General features: G+C 36.2%; 1 protein-coding gene across 1 annotated transcript in view; it reads left to right on the top strand.

The window, feature by feature from the left end:
• Window positions 1-18,248, top strand: part of LOC149545602 (disease resistance protein Roq1-like) — a 37,482-nt gene extending 19,234 nt beyond the window's left edge. Inside the window, exons 4-6 of the mRNA XM_089790736.1 lie at window positions 16,198-16,254; window positions 16,405-17,469; window positions 17,658-18,248. Of these exons, the coding sequence (XP_089646862.1) occupies window positions 16,198-16,254; window positions 16,405-17,469; window positions 17,658-18,134 (1,599 nt within the window). The 3' untranslated portion in view covers window positions 18,135-18,248. The remainder of the gene's footprint in view (window positions 1-16,197; window positions 16,255-16,404; window positions 17,470-17,657) is intronic.
• Window positions 18,249-18,513: the final 265 nt, after the last annotated feature.

Below are 18,513 nucleotides of genomic sequence, written 5' to 3'. Positions count from 1 at the left end.
TTAAGGCTTACATTGATCACTTATGATGATCTACCTTGTTAGGAGAAAATAGGACTGCTAGGTCCACCTTGTGAGAGGTTTCTACATACAATGAAGTATGCAATGGGTTAATAGATTTATGAAGAGACTGTTAAACAATAGATCTTCGACCTACAACTGAATTTTCTGAATGAGATTCTTTTTGAGTACTGATCACCTTTCTGTGATAGATAAGACTCTGTTGCACCTTGTGCTGATATGGCCTTTACAATTTTCTCTTCTTCTGCTGTATTACTTTCACATTCACTTTCACATTCATACACTCCATATATTTCATGTCTTGGATATGATACAATACATTACATATATATACCAACCCAAATTACATAATTACAAAGTCAACCATTATACAAGTTAACACACATATTATAAAGTTGACCCACATGAAGACATTCGAGTTTTGAAGGCTGACTTGGTGAAGTTCTGATACACAACATCCACTATAATTGCTTGGTAGATGTCATCATGCACTCAGTAGATGTAGAAGCTCGACCCATATAGATCACTTTGAAGGTAGTCTTGAACTCGATCTACACTGGTGACATAGTAGATATTGTGCAACTTGACATCACTTGTTTATCATGACTTAACTCGACAAACACTATCACCATAAGCTCGGTTAATGCTAGCTTCTTCACATGAACTATGAACTCGGTAAACATTGGTAAACTTGACATACACTGAAATGCATGGTTTATACTACTGGACTTCATACTGAGTGTATCTGCTAGGTAACTATTGATATGCTTGGCAAACATTGTAAACTATATAATGAGCTCGGTAGCCATACAAAATATGAAAAAGTGTGTGTCACTAATAACAAACTTGACCGATATGTCAACACTTACATCAAAACCCACCACACTATAGGCATAAACTTTGGTGTTTGCACCCTTGGTTAAAATCTTTGTAGTTTATGTCTTTGGTCTTCCAAATTTGAGGAAGGAACATGCTTAAGCTAAAAGAGAGGACTCTATAAATATTTTATTACCACAAATTTCAAGTTTAATGGGGAAGCAAACATTAATAACAAAGAAATATCTAGTATCAGCATGTCAAAAAGAGAATTTCTAATTGGGAATATCTTGAAGTACACCAATGGGTATTGTAATCACCTAAAAATGGTCGTCTAGACTATTAGCCCCCTTCTCAGCATTTTGGCTAAATTACTTAATCATTTACCTAGACCAAATTGCTAAAAATCAATTAATTTGATTATAATCTATAGTTTGACTACACTACCCTAAGTTCATTATTTGATTAAAAGAACATGTCCCCTTTTAATTCTATAAAATACCTCATTCTCCTAACCCCCTCAATGTGCACACATAAAGCATTATTTCTATTTTGCAAATTAAAGGAAAATACTCTTTTTGTCTCATATGCAAAGTCAACTCTTTGTTTATTGGTTGACTTGTGTGTGCATATGGTTCAATCTCATTTTTAAACTCCACCCATGATCATCCATCATTTGATCTTGATCTCCATTGTATGTACATCTTTAAATGAGAGAGAGCTTTCCCCCTTACAGGATCCACACTCCTGAGTATTGTTATACTAAAAGTTTACCATTTGAGTATTTGAAGAGCTTTGTGGAGAACTTCTACTTCTTGTGTAATTTCTATCATCCATGGCATTTTAGTGTAGTTCCATGTAGATTAGCTTCTCTTTTGCAACAACCTAATATCACATAGCATAACTTGGTTGGTTTTGTAACACATCTCATTTGTTTAATCTAGTTGCATTTGTTCATTCCATTCTAGTCTAGATTCATGCTTGCATTGCATATTTGAGGAATCCCTTTGTGGAAACTTGCACTCTTGCACCTTGTCTATTAGAACCTCCCTTTGCATGGTTTACTAGCAAGAAGAGTATCTCTAAGGCTCAGCTAAGAGCCTTCTTATGCTTGAAACATACTCTCTTGCACTCTATGGATAGGGAGCTCTAAGCCGACATCCAAGCATTCTGAACTCATGGAATCACTTAGATAGAAGGGTTTAGAGTGTGACACTTTCTTAGTGAACAAGTATGAGAAAAGCCTTTAGGACTACAATTTACTCTCATCACATGCAATACAAATTTTGAGAATAGAGGTGCCAATCCCCTTAAAAAATGGCAACAAGAATAGCACCACCTTGCCCTTTGCTGACAATAAGGCCTTTACTATCGACACTAGCTAAATAGTCAAATATTTGCATCTTTATGCCAGTGCCACGAACATGTCCATAGATCTATATGACTGTCCCTTTGGTTGCACTTGCTGAACATGAACATTAAAGACATACTACTCCATAGTGAATTGTTTTTTATCAATGAAATTGGTTTTTCTACGAAAATAAATTGATTATCTCATTTTTAGGTTTGGGGGTTTTAATGGTAAAAAAAGAATGATGTGTTTGTTGAATTTTATTTATTTATTTTATAAATTGATTATAAATTAATTTTAATATTTATGTAACCTAGAATATTAGGCTAGTATTTTTTCCAAAAAAATATTAATATCACTTAGATCAATTGTATGGCATTTCAACTTTATCCAAGTAAGTTTTTTAATTGAAAAGTTTATAATATTATTATAAAATAAATAATATCATTAATGTTATTACTTTTTATAATTTTAGACTTATGTTATATTTTTTGAAAATAAATATTAAATTTAAGTCAACATCTAGTTAAGATGTAGATGCTATTATTAAATTATTATTATTTATATTATTAGACTATATTTCTATAATTTAATTGATCAACATTTATTTGAATAAATTTGTCTTATATTTTTAAAACAATTACAATTTCACAAACAAAAGTATATATATATATAAATTTAAAAAAAAAACACTATAAAGTAATTTAATTTTGTATTTTTTTAACAATAATCATAATTCATGCTTAATGTAAAATTAGACAATTTCTCTAATATTTTTTTTCCTCTAAGAAACATTTTATTCCATTTAAATATAATTTATATTTTACATTATATAAACTATAAAGAAAAAAATATAAATTATGCATAAATTTAATACAATATAAAAAATTCTCGCTTGGATACATTATATATATATTTAAATTAACAAACATATCCTAACAAAGATGTTTATTTCAATTAGACAGACTTAATTGAATAAAGTCTTAAATGCCATACAAATGAACCAAGTGATATTAATTATTTTTTTTAAAAGTACTAGATTAATATTCTAGGTTACATAAATAATAAAATTAATTTATAATAAATAATTCACATTCCAAAGTTTAACTGTTAAATATGCACGTCATATTTTTTTGATGTTAAACTCCCAAACCTAAAAATAAAAAATGAAAATATAATCAAATTATTTTCATTGAAAAACAAAATTTTTTGATAAGATCGTTCCACTTTAAAGGAGTTCCTCTCTAATAGTTTATGTCATGTTCAACAAGTGCAGGTGAAAGGACAATTGTATAGATCTATGGACATGTTTGTGGCACTACCATAGGGGTGCAAATATTCAACTATTTGACCAATGCCTTTGCTACCCCTAGAGTCTACACTAGTTCCACCACCATCCAAACCACCTAGATTTAAATTCAAATGTTTTGTTCCACTGGATTAAAGAGACATCCACCATTAATCAAATCTATGAAAATACTAATTGCTATATTTCTATTTGTGGATAATGGCTTACATACACATATATGAGCTTGACATAGGAAAGTATACAACATCACTCATAATTTGTATCCATTTATTGCTAGATTGATGATTTTGTTAAACAATAACATTATATTTGGAAATAAGTAAAGATAAAACCATAGAATTGATTTTTTTAATCTATAGATATTAATATAATTACATTTGAATGAAATGAAACATAAAAAAAGATAGAATTGAGACTTAGGTCTACTAAACCATAGGTCAAATCATGCCAATTTTGTCGGTGTGCTTTAGTAGGTGATTGAAGAGCTTAAAGCTAAGGTTTTAGCATTTGGGCATTGGATCTCTTTGTAGAAGTTGTGAGGTGCGAGGTGGTGGAAAAGTGCCATTTAAAACACTCATGTAATATCTGTTATGTTCACTCCCCAATAGTTGGTCACCAAAAAATATGGTACCTATGGCATAAGGGAATATCTTTTAAGAAATTATAATGAAATAATTTGTCATCACTATGTATGGCTCAACGATCACATTTTTTAATAGCATACTTTGTACATGAATATCTTAAGAAAGCACTAATATATTGCATTACATGAATCATCGATCTAACTTATATAGAGGTATTGGTCAATATATCACTGTGATAAGATCAACTCAAATGAAAATAAAATTGAACTGCTAAATTTGATACTTGCATTATACATGACTCGAAACCTCGTAGGATACACCCAAGGTTGGAAAGGTCAAGCATTAATGGATGGGGAGGAGAAGTATCCTTCCAAGAACACATAGATGTTAGAATAGAAAGTAGCTAAATGATAAAGTTGTATATATTGAGTTAGCTCATGGTTGTCCAAATTATATTTATTTTTGTCAAGTTGAGCGGTGGGTGATTGAGCACAATAGTAGCACACTCAAAATCCTTGGCCAAGGTAGGTTAGTGGCATGCTTGTCACAATGATCATTGGAGGTCAGAGTGCTAGTTGAAAGAGGGGAGGTTGATGGAGGATATCCATAAACTTGTTTTCTGCTCAACCAACCCTCTAACACTAGAGTACTCAAGTGGCTAAACCATGGTGCCCATGCCTATCCTGAGATAGGGAGAGTCTTTCTTGATTGAGATTGTGTGGGGATAAGTTAAGGTCTGTGGTTGGGAGGTTAAGACCATGTTAATGCTTCTCCTCTCCACCAATGTCGAGGCTTGCTCAGCATAGTGATAATATTTTGCACTATGTATGATACTTGAATTCTACCATCCTATTTTATAATTAACATTGTGATTATATGATCATGGTACTTAGTTTTTATATTTCCTTAAGTTGTTCAATAAAGATTGTAATTAAAATGGGAATAGTAATTATGGAAGTTGTAACTAAATTAATTCATAAGTAGATCATTAATTCAATATTATACTCTTGAATGTGAAATGAAATAATTGAATTAGTTTTCTTTTCTCTTTCATATGAACTAGTTGTTAACTGTTGATTTGTCATTTTGTTATGATTAATGACATATAACTTAGATTAAATTTGGGTATGGAAAAATGGAATGCTATCTATATATATATTAGGCATAATTTTTTTTGGGAAAATATTATATTAATAATAGAAACTACATAGAATTTTTTTAGGAAAATATTATATTAATAATTGAAACTAGTTTCAAAAAGGCTCCTAGAGAAAAGAAATAGTGAAGAAAAACTCTAGTCATTGCTTGATACAAAAAGGGAATGCAGAAGAAAAAATATTGTACTGAGAGAGTATTAAACACTGTGAGCCCTAAATCTAAATCCCAAAAACCCTTACATTAATTCTCCAAGAGGAGAGAACTAATAAAAAGGATTCGAAAACCATGCCTGAAACCTGACTCATAGGAAAATGACAACATTAAAAGGAGTACAAGTTAATTACATTATGATTTTTCAAAAGCCCATAGCTCATATGAAGACAAAAGTCAAACTAGATATTAACTAGTGCAAGAGTAAATGCCACAAAGTAGAGCCCACAAATTACCATTAATGTTCTTCATCTACAATACAACAATGAGATTATGGTGATAGAAAGAAGGTCATCCAATGCAGATACAAGCCTGCCACATTGCTAAACTGTATATGAAATCTCAAAAGAACAAGTGAGATCCATAAAATAATAAACATATGTAACCAAAGAGAAATCCAAATAATTTTGCTGTGAAATCCTTTGATGCTAACAGTCACCAAAATAAGCATAACGGGGAGTGAAAATGAAGACCCAAGCTAGAAAGGTTCTAAAGATGTTCTTTTGTGATAATATTAACCAGATTAGGGAAGACAAGAGGATTAAGTAGAGAAAGTAAGGAATTAATAATAACCCAATCAGTGCCTAGATTGGCTAGTAGACAATCAACTAAAAGACTGCATTCTCTATGAGTATGCATAATGTAACATTCAAAGATTGAAAAAAGAATTCAATAGACTTGAAGCATTATATATTGAATGTACCAGTTATACACATTACATTTAATATGTGCATTAACAATAATGGCTGAGTCCCCTTCCACATACAACCTAGATATAGACATTGATTTTGCAAGTTCCAAACCAAAGAGAAAGGCTAAGACTTTAGCTATGTTATCGGTACCTGAAGGGAGAGGAGGAGATTTAGCTATAATCACTTGACCTTTAAAATCTCTATTGACTATACCATAGCTAGATTTACTTGAATTCCTTACTTGGGGTGATCCACTTAGTTTGTGCTTGGACCAAAGGTACCTTGGATGGGCATAATGGTGATGGTAGATGAATACCATAGTTGTCCTAGGAAGAAAAAACATGATTACCCTTGTACTTAGGCACTAAGGCATTAACAAGCTTGATAATTGATCTTTCTAATCCTTTCAAAACTTGGGAGATTGAAGATGAAATTTGTCTAAAAATTCTCTTATTTCTCTCCCACCAAATGGCCTAGACTATAGAGGCAGGGATATACTTTCAAAGATGTGAAAACATTTATTTAGTGTGCAGAATCTGTCATGCTTGAAAGAGATCCCACAAGGAATTAGGTAGTGGCATAGAAAAATTAAGCCTACTAAGAACAAAATAGCAACAATCTTGGGCAAAATGACAATTTAAGAGGAGGTGATTTGTTTTTTCTCCTACACAATTAAAGGGTTTAGAGATGTTCAGTCCACGAAGATGATCACTTGTTACAATTTGATGCTTTAATCCAAGCCATGCAAAACATCCTTCTTTTGGCATAACTAAACTATTGCAACATAATTTAAAAGAAAAATATGTGGTTTAGTTATGCTGATTTTGTTGAAGGGCTAAGTATCCTTTCTTAATAGAGTATTTACCATCTTTAGTTGGATCCCAAAAGAGGCAATCTATATGATTAGACATATATACTTTCATTTTAACTAATATTTGTTTCAAAGAAGCAACCTAATTATGAGATATAGGGAGAGTTGATGGATCTTTTCAAATAACCAATCCTATAAATCTATGTATAACTGAGACATAGTTAGAGAAAGATGTTCCCCAAGCTTGCATCACTATTTTTGAAAAGTCCTTTAAAGAGTCAACATATGAAAGAGGGGGGTGGGGAGGGGGGTGGTGGGAATCCATTCCAAGAATCGAGCCAAAAGTTGAGACATTCCCTATTATGCATTTCCCAAGATATGAATGAAGTAATAACTTCCCTAGAGGCCATCATGAAATCCTAAGATCATACACATTATGAAGGTAACATTTTTTTAAAGTGAATTATAATGTTATAATTTAACTGGTTAGCTCATGGTCATCCAAGGTATACTCTTTCTTTCCTAGTTGTTTACTCTTAGCCATGGTGGTTTAGGACTCATACCTATTTCATGCCCAATGATAGGTGGTGCCCCGTGCCCAAATCCTTCTTCGACAATGCTTCCCCCCCTTCACCACGTTACCACAAGAAGTTCTCCATGATAGTATCATATTCCTCCATCTAATCACAATTACTATAACAAGTTATTATCATAACGACTAACCACCATTTCACTTCCTATAATTTATGATGAATAACCAACTTCCCATGATTTCAAGATAATATTATAATAATATCATAACGATTACCTAACATGTTCATCTTCATATGAAATATAATGATTAATCATCTTACCATTTCACATGGTCATGACTCAACAAATTTTAACAGTCAACTGACTTCATATGAATATTTTTAAATTGAGCCAAAAAAATAGAATATAACATATTGTTCAAAGATCAATGCCAATTAGTGTGCCCAAAGTCTTCTCCGAACACCGTTCAGACCAATACTTCAATGGTAAATTTAGGAACCTCACTCAGATAGGAGTCTCATAAGGATGAAACTTCATGGGATCAAAGTTGTGATTCTAGGGCATCATGCTAGAGGTTTTTTTTTTAAAGAACCAAATTTCTATGCAAGTAATTTGTTTCTTAATCTCATCATTGGTGAAGACCACCATAAAGAATTGGTTTGACAAGAATTTCATAATGACTTCAATCTTTGAATTTTGAGTGATCCATCACTCATTTACCACTATTCTGGAAGGCCTAATATCCATGAAGCAACAAATGAAATTGAGATTGCTAACGATTTCAATCTCCTCTTCAACCTCCTTGGTGACATCAATATCGATATGTTCTGCATTTGGCCATAGAGGGATCTTGGGATGGGATTAGGTGAACGATGACTCTGCCCCTTAGGTTTCCTTCCCAAGAAATGATGATTAGGGATTAGCTCCGACCCATGAGAGTCTGACAAACCAAGGGGATGCCTAGAAGATGCTCTATCCAAGGGAGAGGGAAAGCATTTATCCACCCATTTTTTGCCTTCGAACACCCATTGAGCTACATGATTCGATCAAGGATGAGTAGGATCTGAAACAGTTGTAGTTGCATGGATTGCACTTTTATTCACTGCCTAAGTGTGGATGGTGTCCTGCGGGAATGCTTCCTCAACTTCACGAGCCCAGGAGCTAGTGCCAGAGTCCTTGACTTCTTGTCTTCCTTCATCCCCTCCATTTGCTACCTCATACATTGTTGTTCTATGCACCTCTTCTTTTCTTTGCTCACTCTTATGTGTCTGCACTTCGCTTTGCCACTGGTGTATTTTAAAATTGCATATGTTGTGACAGAAGAAGAGATTTGAATAGCTATGGCCAAAGGTGCTCCTAACTATCCAACCACCTTGCTGAGTAACACAAAATAAGAAAGTAACACAGAGAACAACACCAAGGAGAGGGAGAAAGGAAACACTTTATTGATTCATCCAATAATTAGCATACATGCCCAACTATAAGACCTTCTGGGTTACGACCAAATATAAAAAATATTACTTCAAATCCATGATCCAATTCATATTTAAAATAATTAATATATTAGCAAAAAAATAACATTTAAAATAACTATTATATTAGCAAAAAAATAACATTTAAAAGTAAATCAATTTTTATCCATTTATTATACAATTGTAATTTCTCAAAAGAAATTATAATATTTTTTAATAAAGCAAAAAATTTATTCATTCGTCATTTTAAATATTGAAAAATAATATTGCCTCTTAAATTAATATTAAAAGACAATATTAAGAAACATTCATATAAAATCTTAAATTTACTTTAAAAAGCTTAATACTTGCTAGAATTTACTTTTAAAATTATTTTTAAGTTTTAAATGTAAAAAATGAAAAAATTATTAGTAGTTGGGTAAATTATTTTATGGACAATGCATTTAAAATTAAAATAGAAGTAAAAAAAACTATAGTTACAGTCGAAAAAGAATAGTGTACTCTCTGCAGCACACCCACATTAGAGTAGGGTAGAAATAAATAAATATTTTAAAAGAAATAACGACCGATGGAAATTAACAATTTAGAATAAATAAATATTTAAAAAATAAAACATTTTAACATTATAGTTTTAGTTTTTTTATTCTTTAAATTAATAGGTTGTAGAGCAACTGAAAACATAACTGACCAGGATTGCTAATCCAAGTTTTATCTTTGGTACGGCCTTCCGCTTGCACTCCCCTTCTGTCAGCACTTGTCATACCGCATTTACTGTGGGAGCTTTAGGTTAGGATATAATGGCTCCGGCAAGCGGTGAACCAGTTGTTTCTGGTGTTCATGATGCTGCTTCAGACTGCCATGGTGCTGCCACCGAACAAATGCCCATGCAAGTTTGTCCTGAAGGTTTTCCACGAGCTAAGCTTGATATTGTCCTTCCTTTGCAAGAATTTGATGCCACATGTGACTGGTTAGAACAACATACCTTGATTGGGTATTTTGTTGGTAGGACCCCACCTGAAGCTATGCTCAGAGAATGGGTTAACAAAAGTTGGACCCTGCATGGCGTCCACCTTGACGCTGTGCAAAACCTTACCAAAGGTTTTTTTTTATTTCGCTTTGCTAACCCATAGCAAGTTGACGCGGTTTTTACGATTGGCCCTTGGTCTGTGCGTTCCTCTTTGCTTGTATTTTAGAAATGGTCCCGAGACTTCTCTATCTCGGATGATAAAAAGCTTAGGGTTCCTGTTTGGGTTGAATTCCCAGGTCTACCCTTGCCCTACTGACCTTTTATTGAGTCTATTGCCCAAGCCCTAGGCAACATTTTTACCAAGGAGCTAGAAATTTTTTTTAATGCTCGCCCTCAGCAGTGTGTTTGCATTGAAGTTGATCTTTCTAAAGATCTCAAGGATTCGGTGGAAATCTAGATTGGCGCTCAAACCTTCGCATAGAAGGTGCTTTACTTGAACCTACCTAACACCTATTATAGGTGTCAGTCTATGGAACACAAGATCAGGGACTGCCCTTTGGCCATGCCTAGGGTCAAACCCCAGCCTAAAGTGACGCCTGTCAAGTAGGTCGAAGGAAAAAAAGAAGAATGGGTTACTGTTGGGCGGAAAGGCAAGCCTAACTTGAATCCTTTGGCCCCCAAGCCATCCTATGCGGCTGTAACCGCGATTCCTCTTGCTTCCATCGAAGTATCAACGCCTGCTAGCGTGGAGACGCCAGCGGCTTTTGTTGTGCCGATTTCGGTTCCGCAGGTTTCAAACCCTATTGGCTCACAGGGGCTTAAGGCAGCTACCAAGACCTCATCCTTGGCTGGGGCTTGTTCTCCTCTTGTAGTCTCTTCCATAGTACCACCAGCAACAAGGCATTTTTGCAGTCCTCCTAGACGTGAGGAGATATCAGTGGTCAAACGGTAGGCTGTAAGTCCAGAGGATTTCTCATCTGACTTCCACCCAGTTTCTACCTTTTTACATAGTTACTCCTCTCTTGAGGACGAGGATAATATGGAAGAGTTTCATGAACTTCCTCTCCTGGAATGTTTGAGGTCTTACAGACCTCCCCAGAAAATTCTATGTCCGGGAGACCTGTCATAGACTTGGGAATTTAGATTTTCTTTGCCTGCAAGAAGTTAAGATTTCTGGTTTCATGCTTTCTACTGCATGCTGAGTCATTTGGCAGGATAGCATCATGTTTTCTTCTCAGCATGAAGTTGGCTGAGGTGGTGTAGTTACTCTCTTGTCACCTCGCTTTCATTCTGCTATTATTTCGCACGGTTCTGACCCCACTCACCGTATTATTTGGCTTTTGCTTTCCATCAATAATCATTCTTTTGGAGTCATTAATGTTTATGCCTCCAATGATTTTGTGGAAAGGGCAGAAATGTGGGTTTGGCTTGCTGACAACCTGCCGCCTGCTACTTGGGTCCTATGTGGGGACTTCAATATGGTTGAAGTGGCCTCTAACAAAGATGGCATTCTACCTTTCCATTGGACAGCTGGGGAAAGACAAGCCTGGTTTCACATGCGTCATAAATTGGACCTCTTTGATCCCAATACTAGCCGCCGTCATGATAATGAGGCTTAGCACACTTGGTCCAATTTTCAAGCCGGTCCTAATCGCATATTGAAATGTCTTGATCGTGCTATGATCTCGGCGCAATCTTTTTTTTATTTCTCTGAAGATTGTGATCTACTTATCATTCCACTGACAGATGTGACATTGTCAGACCACTATCCCATTTATTTTGGCATTTCTTGGCAAACAGTTGTCCCCAAAGTGGTTAAGTCTCAATTCTTCCTCGACACGTATGTGCTATTGCATGCCTCCACTATCTCCCACATACAACGTGTCTGGAATTTGGAACCATGTCCACATTCCCATCGAGGTTGGATTCAATGGTGGAATGATACCATTACCAGAACAGCTCATTTTTTCGCATCTACGGGCGTCAGCTGGCAATTTTCAAAAAATGTTCTTATGAAGCCAACACCCTTGCCCTCAAAAAAGCCTCTGAAGTGCTCACCTTCAACCCTTTTGATGTGGATCTCCAACTTCAGCTTGCCAAGCTTCGTCATGAAAAGCAAATTGCTGATAACTATGCTGCCCGAGGAGCTCAAATCAAAGCCCGTCTCCACTGGTTGGAGGTTGGCGACAAAGCCTCGAAGGAGTTCTTTCAGGCTCTACGAGCCCGTCATACCAATATTGGGATTAAAAAGATAAAATAGGGAACTGAGGTTCTTTCCAATCTACTAGACATCTTGCAAGCTTGTGTTCTTCACTATGAGAACGTTTTTTCTTCGTAGGGCCATTCAGTTGCTCAGGAGGAGGCTCTCAAAAGGTGTATTTTTGTTACTCCAAATCGCCTCGCGGTTGAGCAATGCACTTTTTGTGAGCAACTTCTTTCCCTCTGAGACCTTAAAGAGGCAGCTTACTCCATTGCGGATGACAAATCCCTTGGGTGTGATGGATTTCCCTGTGAATTTTACAAACATCTTTGGGAGCAAATTGGTCCTGATCTACACAAAGTCTATCTTGAAGCATACCATTCTAAAAGCTTATGAATGATCATAAATAAAGGCAATATTAATTTCATACCTAAAGCTGGCGATCCTGAGGACATCTACAACTGGAGGCCCATCACCCTCCTCAATGTGTCTTATAAGATCATTGCTAAGGCACTCTCTCTCAAAATATGCCATATGCTTCCTCTAATTGTGCGGCCTAAACAAACTGGCTTCATCAAATCCAGGTATATTCTTGACAACATCATTGCTATCTGGGAAGGTATGGAATGGGCCCGTAAGTCCAAGCAGCAGGCTATCTTTTTAAAGATAGATTTTGCTAAAGCCTATGATCGTATTGAATGGCCTTTCATTTTGGCTATGCTTCAGGCTCTGGGTTTTGGACCCAATTTCCTTCAGTCTGTGGAGAGGCTCTTTGGTGACACTAATGCTTACATCACCATCAATAATTCACAATCTGAAGCTTTTGGACTTTTTCGTTCCATCAGACAAGGTTGTTCGTTAGCTCCTACGCTTTATGTCCTTGCTGCCGAAGGCTTTGGTTATTTACTTGCTCATTCTGTGTCTTCTGGGCTGGTCCATGACATTTCCTTGCCTGATTCTTCCTCCCAGTTAGTCAATGGTCATTTTGATGATGATTCTTTTCTCACTCTTCTTGAGGATGAAGAAAACATCAAAAATGTGTTAGATTGTCTTGACACTTTTTGTCAAGCCTCTGGATCTGCCATTCAATGGCATAAAATGCTCTGTTACCGATAGTCTTTTTTGCCAGCTCCACCTTGGCTCAGCCAATTCCAATGGAAATTGGTTGCTCATGGAGAAATTTTTCGCTTTCTTGGAATTCCCTTTGCTTTCCAAGCTTCCCCTGTGGAACTTTGGAATGCTGTGCTTACAAAGATTACCAAAAGCTTGATTATTGGATCACTAAGCCGCTTTCTCTTGCTGGTAAAATCCAGATTTGTTCTAAGATTTTGGCTGCCACCCATGTGTTTTATTCTTCTTGTTGGGCTCAGTCTAAAGCTTCCTACCTCAAATTAGAACGTTTGCTCAAAGATTTTCTTTGGGCCTTTGGTTCTGACCATCATGGTTTTCACAGAGTTGCTTGAGATTTCTGTTGTCTCCCGAGGGAATCTGGGGATCTTGGCCTGCTTTCCACTCGAAAGCAGGGCCTTGCCCTCTGTGCTAAATGGATTATCAGAGCTATTTCTAGAGATAAAGCCTAGAAAATTCTTGTCAGACATTGCATCTCTTCAGGCTTCCCTGCTAACAGACCGGCTTGGAAGGGAATTGGTTTTCAGACTCTTCTCACTATGAGAGAACCAGTGGTCATACAGGGCTCCTTCATTATAAAGAGCATCTGGAAAGCCTGGGAAGCTATTAAACCTTGGCTTCGTTGGGCTGGTAATGAGTTCCGTAATGGGCTGTCCTTAAATCAGCAGAACATTTGGTGGTCTCCCCTGTTTTCCTTCTAGGGTATTCCTCTTGCCAAGACTCAAGGTACCAGTGCTCTGTGTTTCTATAAACAAGGCATTCGCACTACTAAGGATATCTTTTCAAGAGTCACCATGAATTTCAGGTGTTGGGAGGATATGCAAGTTCAATATGGCCTTGTTCGTGCCGATCGTCAGACTTATGAGCTTCTGTTGTCTTCCATCCCTATGCACTTACTTCATAAAGTGGGGATTCAGTCTGTTCGACCTTGGTGGTATGATTGGAAGTGGTTTCCTGCCACTCCATTTACCAATTATAAGCCTAATATGGGATATAGATGGCTTTTGCACCACCTTCCGATGGTAGACACACTTAATCAACGGTGGCATTTGCATTCTTCACTTTCTCAATGGAGAAAATGGTTCGACACCATTTGGAGTGCCATTACAGAACCTAAGATTGCTCACTTTGCTTGGTGCCTTGCTTTCCAAGGTCTTCCCTTGGGGCCTCGGCTCAAGCATATTGGGGTTCCTGATCCCAGATGCCCCTTCTATGGCCAACTTGAGTCCTTTTTGCATATTTTTTGGTTTTGCAAATGTGCTCAGAATTATTGGCATTGGATCCATGATTTTTTCAAGCCTTTCAGGCCCGAACCTTTTTCATGGCACATGATCCTTCTAGGTGATTCCCCCACATTTCCTCGAAAGTTTTCCCAAATTTGGCATACCTTCAGGATGGAAATTTTTTTTTCTCTATGGAAAGATAAGAATGCAGTTTTATTCACTCACAATTTTTTGGATGTTAACATTGCAATATACACTAAGGCATGCATTTGTAACAATGTCATTATGCAGATATAGGTGCAAGCTAATAAAGTTGCACTGGAGGTTGCCCACTTGCAAGAATTGTTAAACCACTGGGGCAATGCTCCTTGTACCATTGCCAAAGTGCCTTCGGAGGCCTCAGCTGATGCTTCCTCATCCCGCGGTCGCCGTTCCAGATGCTAGTCCTCTAGCCACCATTCTCACACGCCGCGCTCCCAGGGTCCCCGTCATCGCTCTCCCAGTGATGGTCATGGCAGTTGGAGGCGCCGCTCCACTTCCCCACCACGTGGTGGTGCTGGCTGGTCCGTGGCTCCCCCGCTAGGCAGGCTTGTGGCTGGTCTCCGACTCCTCCCCTTGGACGGGCGCACCCTAGCAAGTTTTTCCCACTGGCCTTGGCAATTTCTCCTTCGCGGCCAGACAAGAAGGATGCGGAGACTACAACTACCCCAAATCCTACAGATGCTGTTGACGGCTGGACTGTTCTTAGTTCGTCTTACAATCCCACTGATGCGTGGGGATTTCTAGATAAAGATGATCCTCCTCCCTCTGCTGGTAATGCCTTGGCAGCATGAGGATTGTTATTATTATTTTTTGATGAATAGTTTATAGTTGCTAGCTGCGGCCATGTTGTTTGCTCCGGCTTTGGCCGATTGAACTCATTCGCGGGGTGATCCTGTATCCCCCAACTGTTTTTTGTGAATTGTAATCTTAGTAAATTTTATTAATTGAAAGGGACAATTAATCAAAAAAAAAAGTTTTATCTTTGATATATCTTGATTCTCAAAATGAATCTTCCAAAATTAAGGGGTTATTTTGGATCCATAGTATCTTGTGGTTTAAGAGATCTAGGGATAGAAGAATAACAAGGATGGCATTTATTTCTAACATTTGCAACAATCCATCCATCTTGACCTTTGTTTGTTGTAAGGACTGGTTTATCATATTTTGTTTTAAAAAAGAAACCTTTTCCTACAGCCTCAGTTTGTTAGGTGGATGCTTACTTGTAACCATTTGGGAAGGTGCATAGTTTTTATTTGAGCAGATCAACCATCTTCATCCGTTGATTGGAGAATGAAGAAGCGATTTGAAATTTTTAGGGTGCCTTGTTTTGCATACTTTTATTTTTAGGGTGATTTTTCTAAATTTTGTATTGGCTTAGTTTTTTTTGAAAGAAAGCATATTTTGTAGTAATTCCATTATTTGCTTTAAACACAGTGCTTACTGAGTTCGCCATTTTAATTTGTATTTACCACTCTTTCTGAATGAAGATCAGAGCCATATTAGTATTGAAAGGTTCAAGTAAATATTCAACTTAAATAGAGGGCTCTGAATGGGAAAGTAAATTGGAATATTGGAGTAATATCTAGTAGTATTAAGGTGGTATTGAGTGGCCTTGAGAAGTTAGAAATTAATCATAAAAGTTTTCTGTCAAAGATTTTCACTATTGTAATTCGCTATTCCAGCCTTCAAAGCTATCGAAATGGACGCCAAAAAGATTGTTATCGAAGCTAATGAAAACGGTAAGAGAAATCTAGAAAAGTTTCGCTTTACATGCAGCTTTATTTGTGAAATAACAGAATCTAATCATTGTCAAAAGATATCATTCATGCATCTTAAATAATTGAACTGAAAGTAATCCTAGAAATGAAGTTCTAAATCTTTCCATGCAGATCTCTCCTCATCAGCATCAATTATCTAAAAGTAGCAGAGATTTACAGAAAGTATCAGTTAGTGGCGATCCTATTCAACTTAGAGAGCTAATTATCAGTTGGTGTCCTGAGCTTGAGGAGCTGCCAAGTCTCTCAAGACTAAGCTGCATGGAGAAAATTGAGATTGAATATTGTAAGAAGCTAAAGACCATAACTCTGCCAACAACACTCACCAGTCTGTCTATAAAAAGATGCAGAGATTTGCAAAGAGTGTCTAGAAATGGTGATCTTGTTAAACTTGGAGAGCTAATTATCAATAACTGTCCTAAGCTTGAGGAGCTGCGAAGTCTCTCCAGACAAAACTGCATGGAGAATATTGAGATTGAGTCTTGTAAGAAGCTAAAGACCATAACTCTGCCAACAACACTCACCAGTCTGTCTATAACAAGTTGCAGAGATTTGCAAAGAGTATCTGGAAATGGTGATCTTGTTAAACTTGGAGAGTTAATTATCAGTTGGTGTCCTGAGCTTGAGGAGCTACCAAGTCTCTCCAGACTAAGCTGCATGGAGAAAATTGAGATTAAATATTGTGAGAAGCTAAAGACCATAACTCTGCCAACAGCACTCACCAGTCTGTCTATAAAAAGATGCAGAGATTTGCAAAGAGTGTCTAGAAATGGTGATCTTGTTAAACTTGGAGAGCTAATTATCAATAACTGTCCTGAACTTGAGGAGCTGCCAAGTCTCTCCAGACTAAGCTGCATGGAGAAAATTAAGATTAATTATTGTAAGAAGCTAAAGACCATAACTCTGCCAACAACACTCAACAGTCTGTCTATATCAATTTGCAGAGATTTGCAAAGAGTGTCTGTAAATGGTGATCTTGTTAAACTTGGAGGGCTAATTATCAGTGGGTGTCCTGAGCTTGAGGAGCTGCCAAGTCTCTCCAGACAGTGCTGCATTGTGATTGATTTTTGTGAAAAGTTGAAGAAAATATCAGGTATTGAAGAGCTGCCTGCATTACAATGGATGGGACTTGGTCATTGCAGCAATGCATTCATACGTAATTGCATTCATAATTTGAAGGTAATGATATCAATACTTTTAATACAATCATATATGTATGATAAGCGTTCTTTTACTTCGTTTCTGATCTTCACCTCTATTTCTGAATTTGTTTTTATAGTATAGTCATATTTTCGATTTTTTTTTCCAATCTGTAATTGGGAAGAAATACCCGGCACGAACTGAGAATGTTTTCTTCTCCATTTCAGAGTCTGCCGTCACACGGAATGATGACGATTGGAAGAGCAGTAGGCGGAGCGGAGTCATGTTTCAACAAAGATCTGTTTTGTGATTGTATTGGCGTCGATGAAGTCATTGAAAATAGTGATTGTGGAACTTCTGCCATATTTTTGCCTAATATTAACGCAGTAGTTGTATGCTTCTTGGTTATTGTTGACAGCTCTGATTTAGCAGAAGATATAAATGAAAACTTACGTCCACTGTCTACCGACTTCTATAGCATTAAGATGCGTCAAGGAGAATGGATCATTACGATATTTTCATCTGGTTCTTCAGAATACTCTTGTTTAGAGGGATTTTTTAAATTTGAGTATTTTTTTCAACTTGAGTTAAGTAAGTATGGGATAATCAAGAAGAGTCTTCACATAACGGTGAAGAACGGTGAAGAAGGGAAAGTTATGGGTGTGTATCATACAATTGCTGATAAATTACATCAAGGGGATTGAGATATAGGCATCAAAGACGAAGGGTAGAAAAGCGTGTAAGTTATATTATTTATTAAATGACTCTTCTTTTATGTTGTTTTATTTTAGAAGGATAAAAGATGTCATCTTTCTTTATATAGTTTGAGTTGTCTTTTAAATTTTTTTGAGAGAGTATAGTTTATTTATTTTTAAGATGAATTTTATTTTATAATAATAAATATGAAAGTTTTATTTTTTGTTTTATCATATTTATTCTGATTTTGTAGTCTAAGTTTCAAAATTCTTTTACTTAATGAGAAGTTTTTAAAATTAATTTAATAGTTCTTTTTATTTAATAGACAAATGGACAAATGACAATTTCAAATGATGGTTTTAATAATTATCATTTGGTAGTTCTTGT

Source organism: Cupressus sempervirens, chromosome 7, assembly GCF_028749045.1.
Source record: "Cupressus sempervirens isolate cs-2001-9-10 chromosome 7, ASM2874904v1, whole genome shotgun sequence".
Lineage (NCBI taxonomy): Eukaryota > Viridiplantae > Streptophyta > Pinopsida > Cupressales > Cupressaceae > Cupressus > Cupressus sempervirens.
The sequence above is the reverse complement of the archived record's forward strand: the minus strand, read 5'-3'. Positions and strand labels throughout refer to the sequence as shown.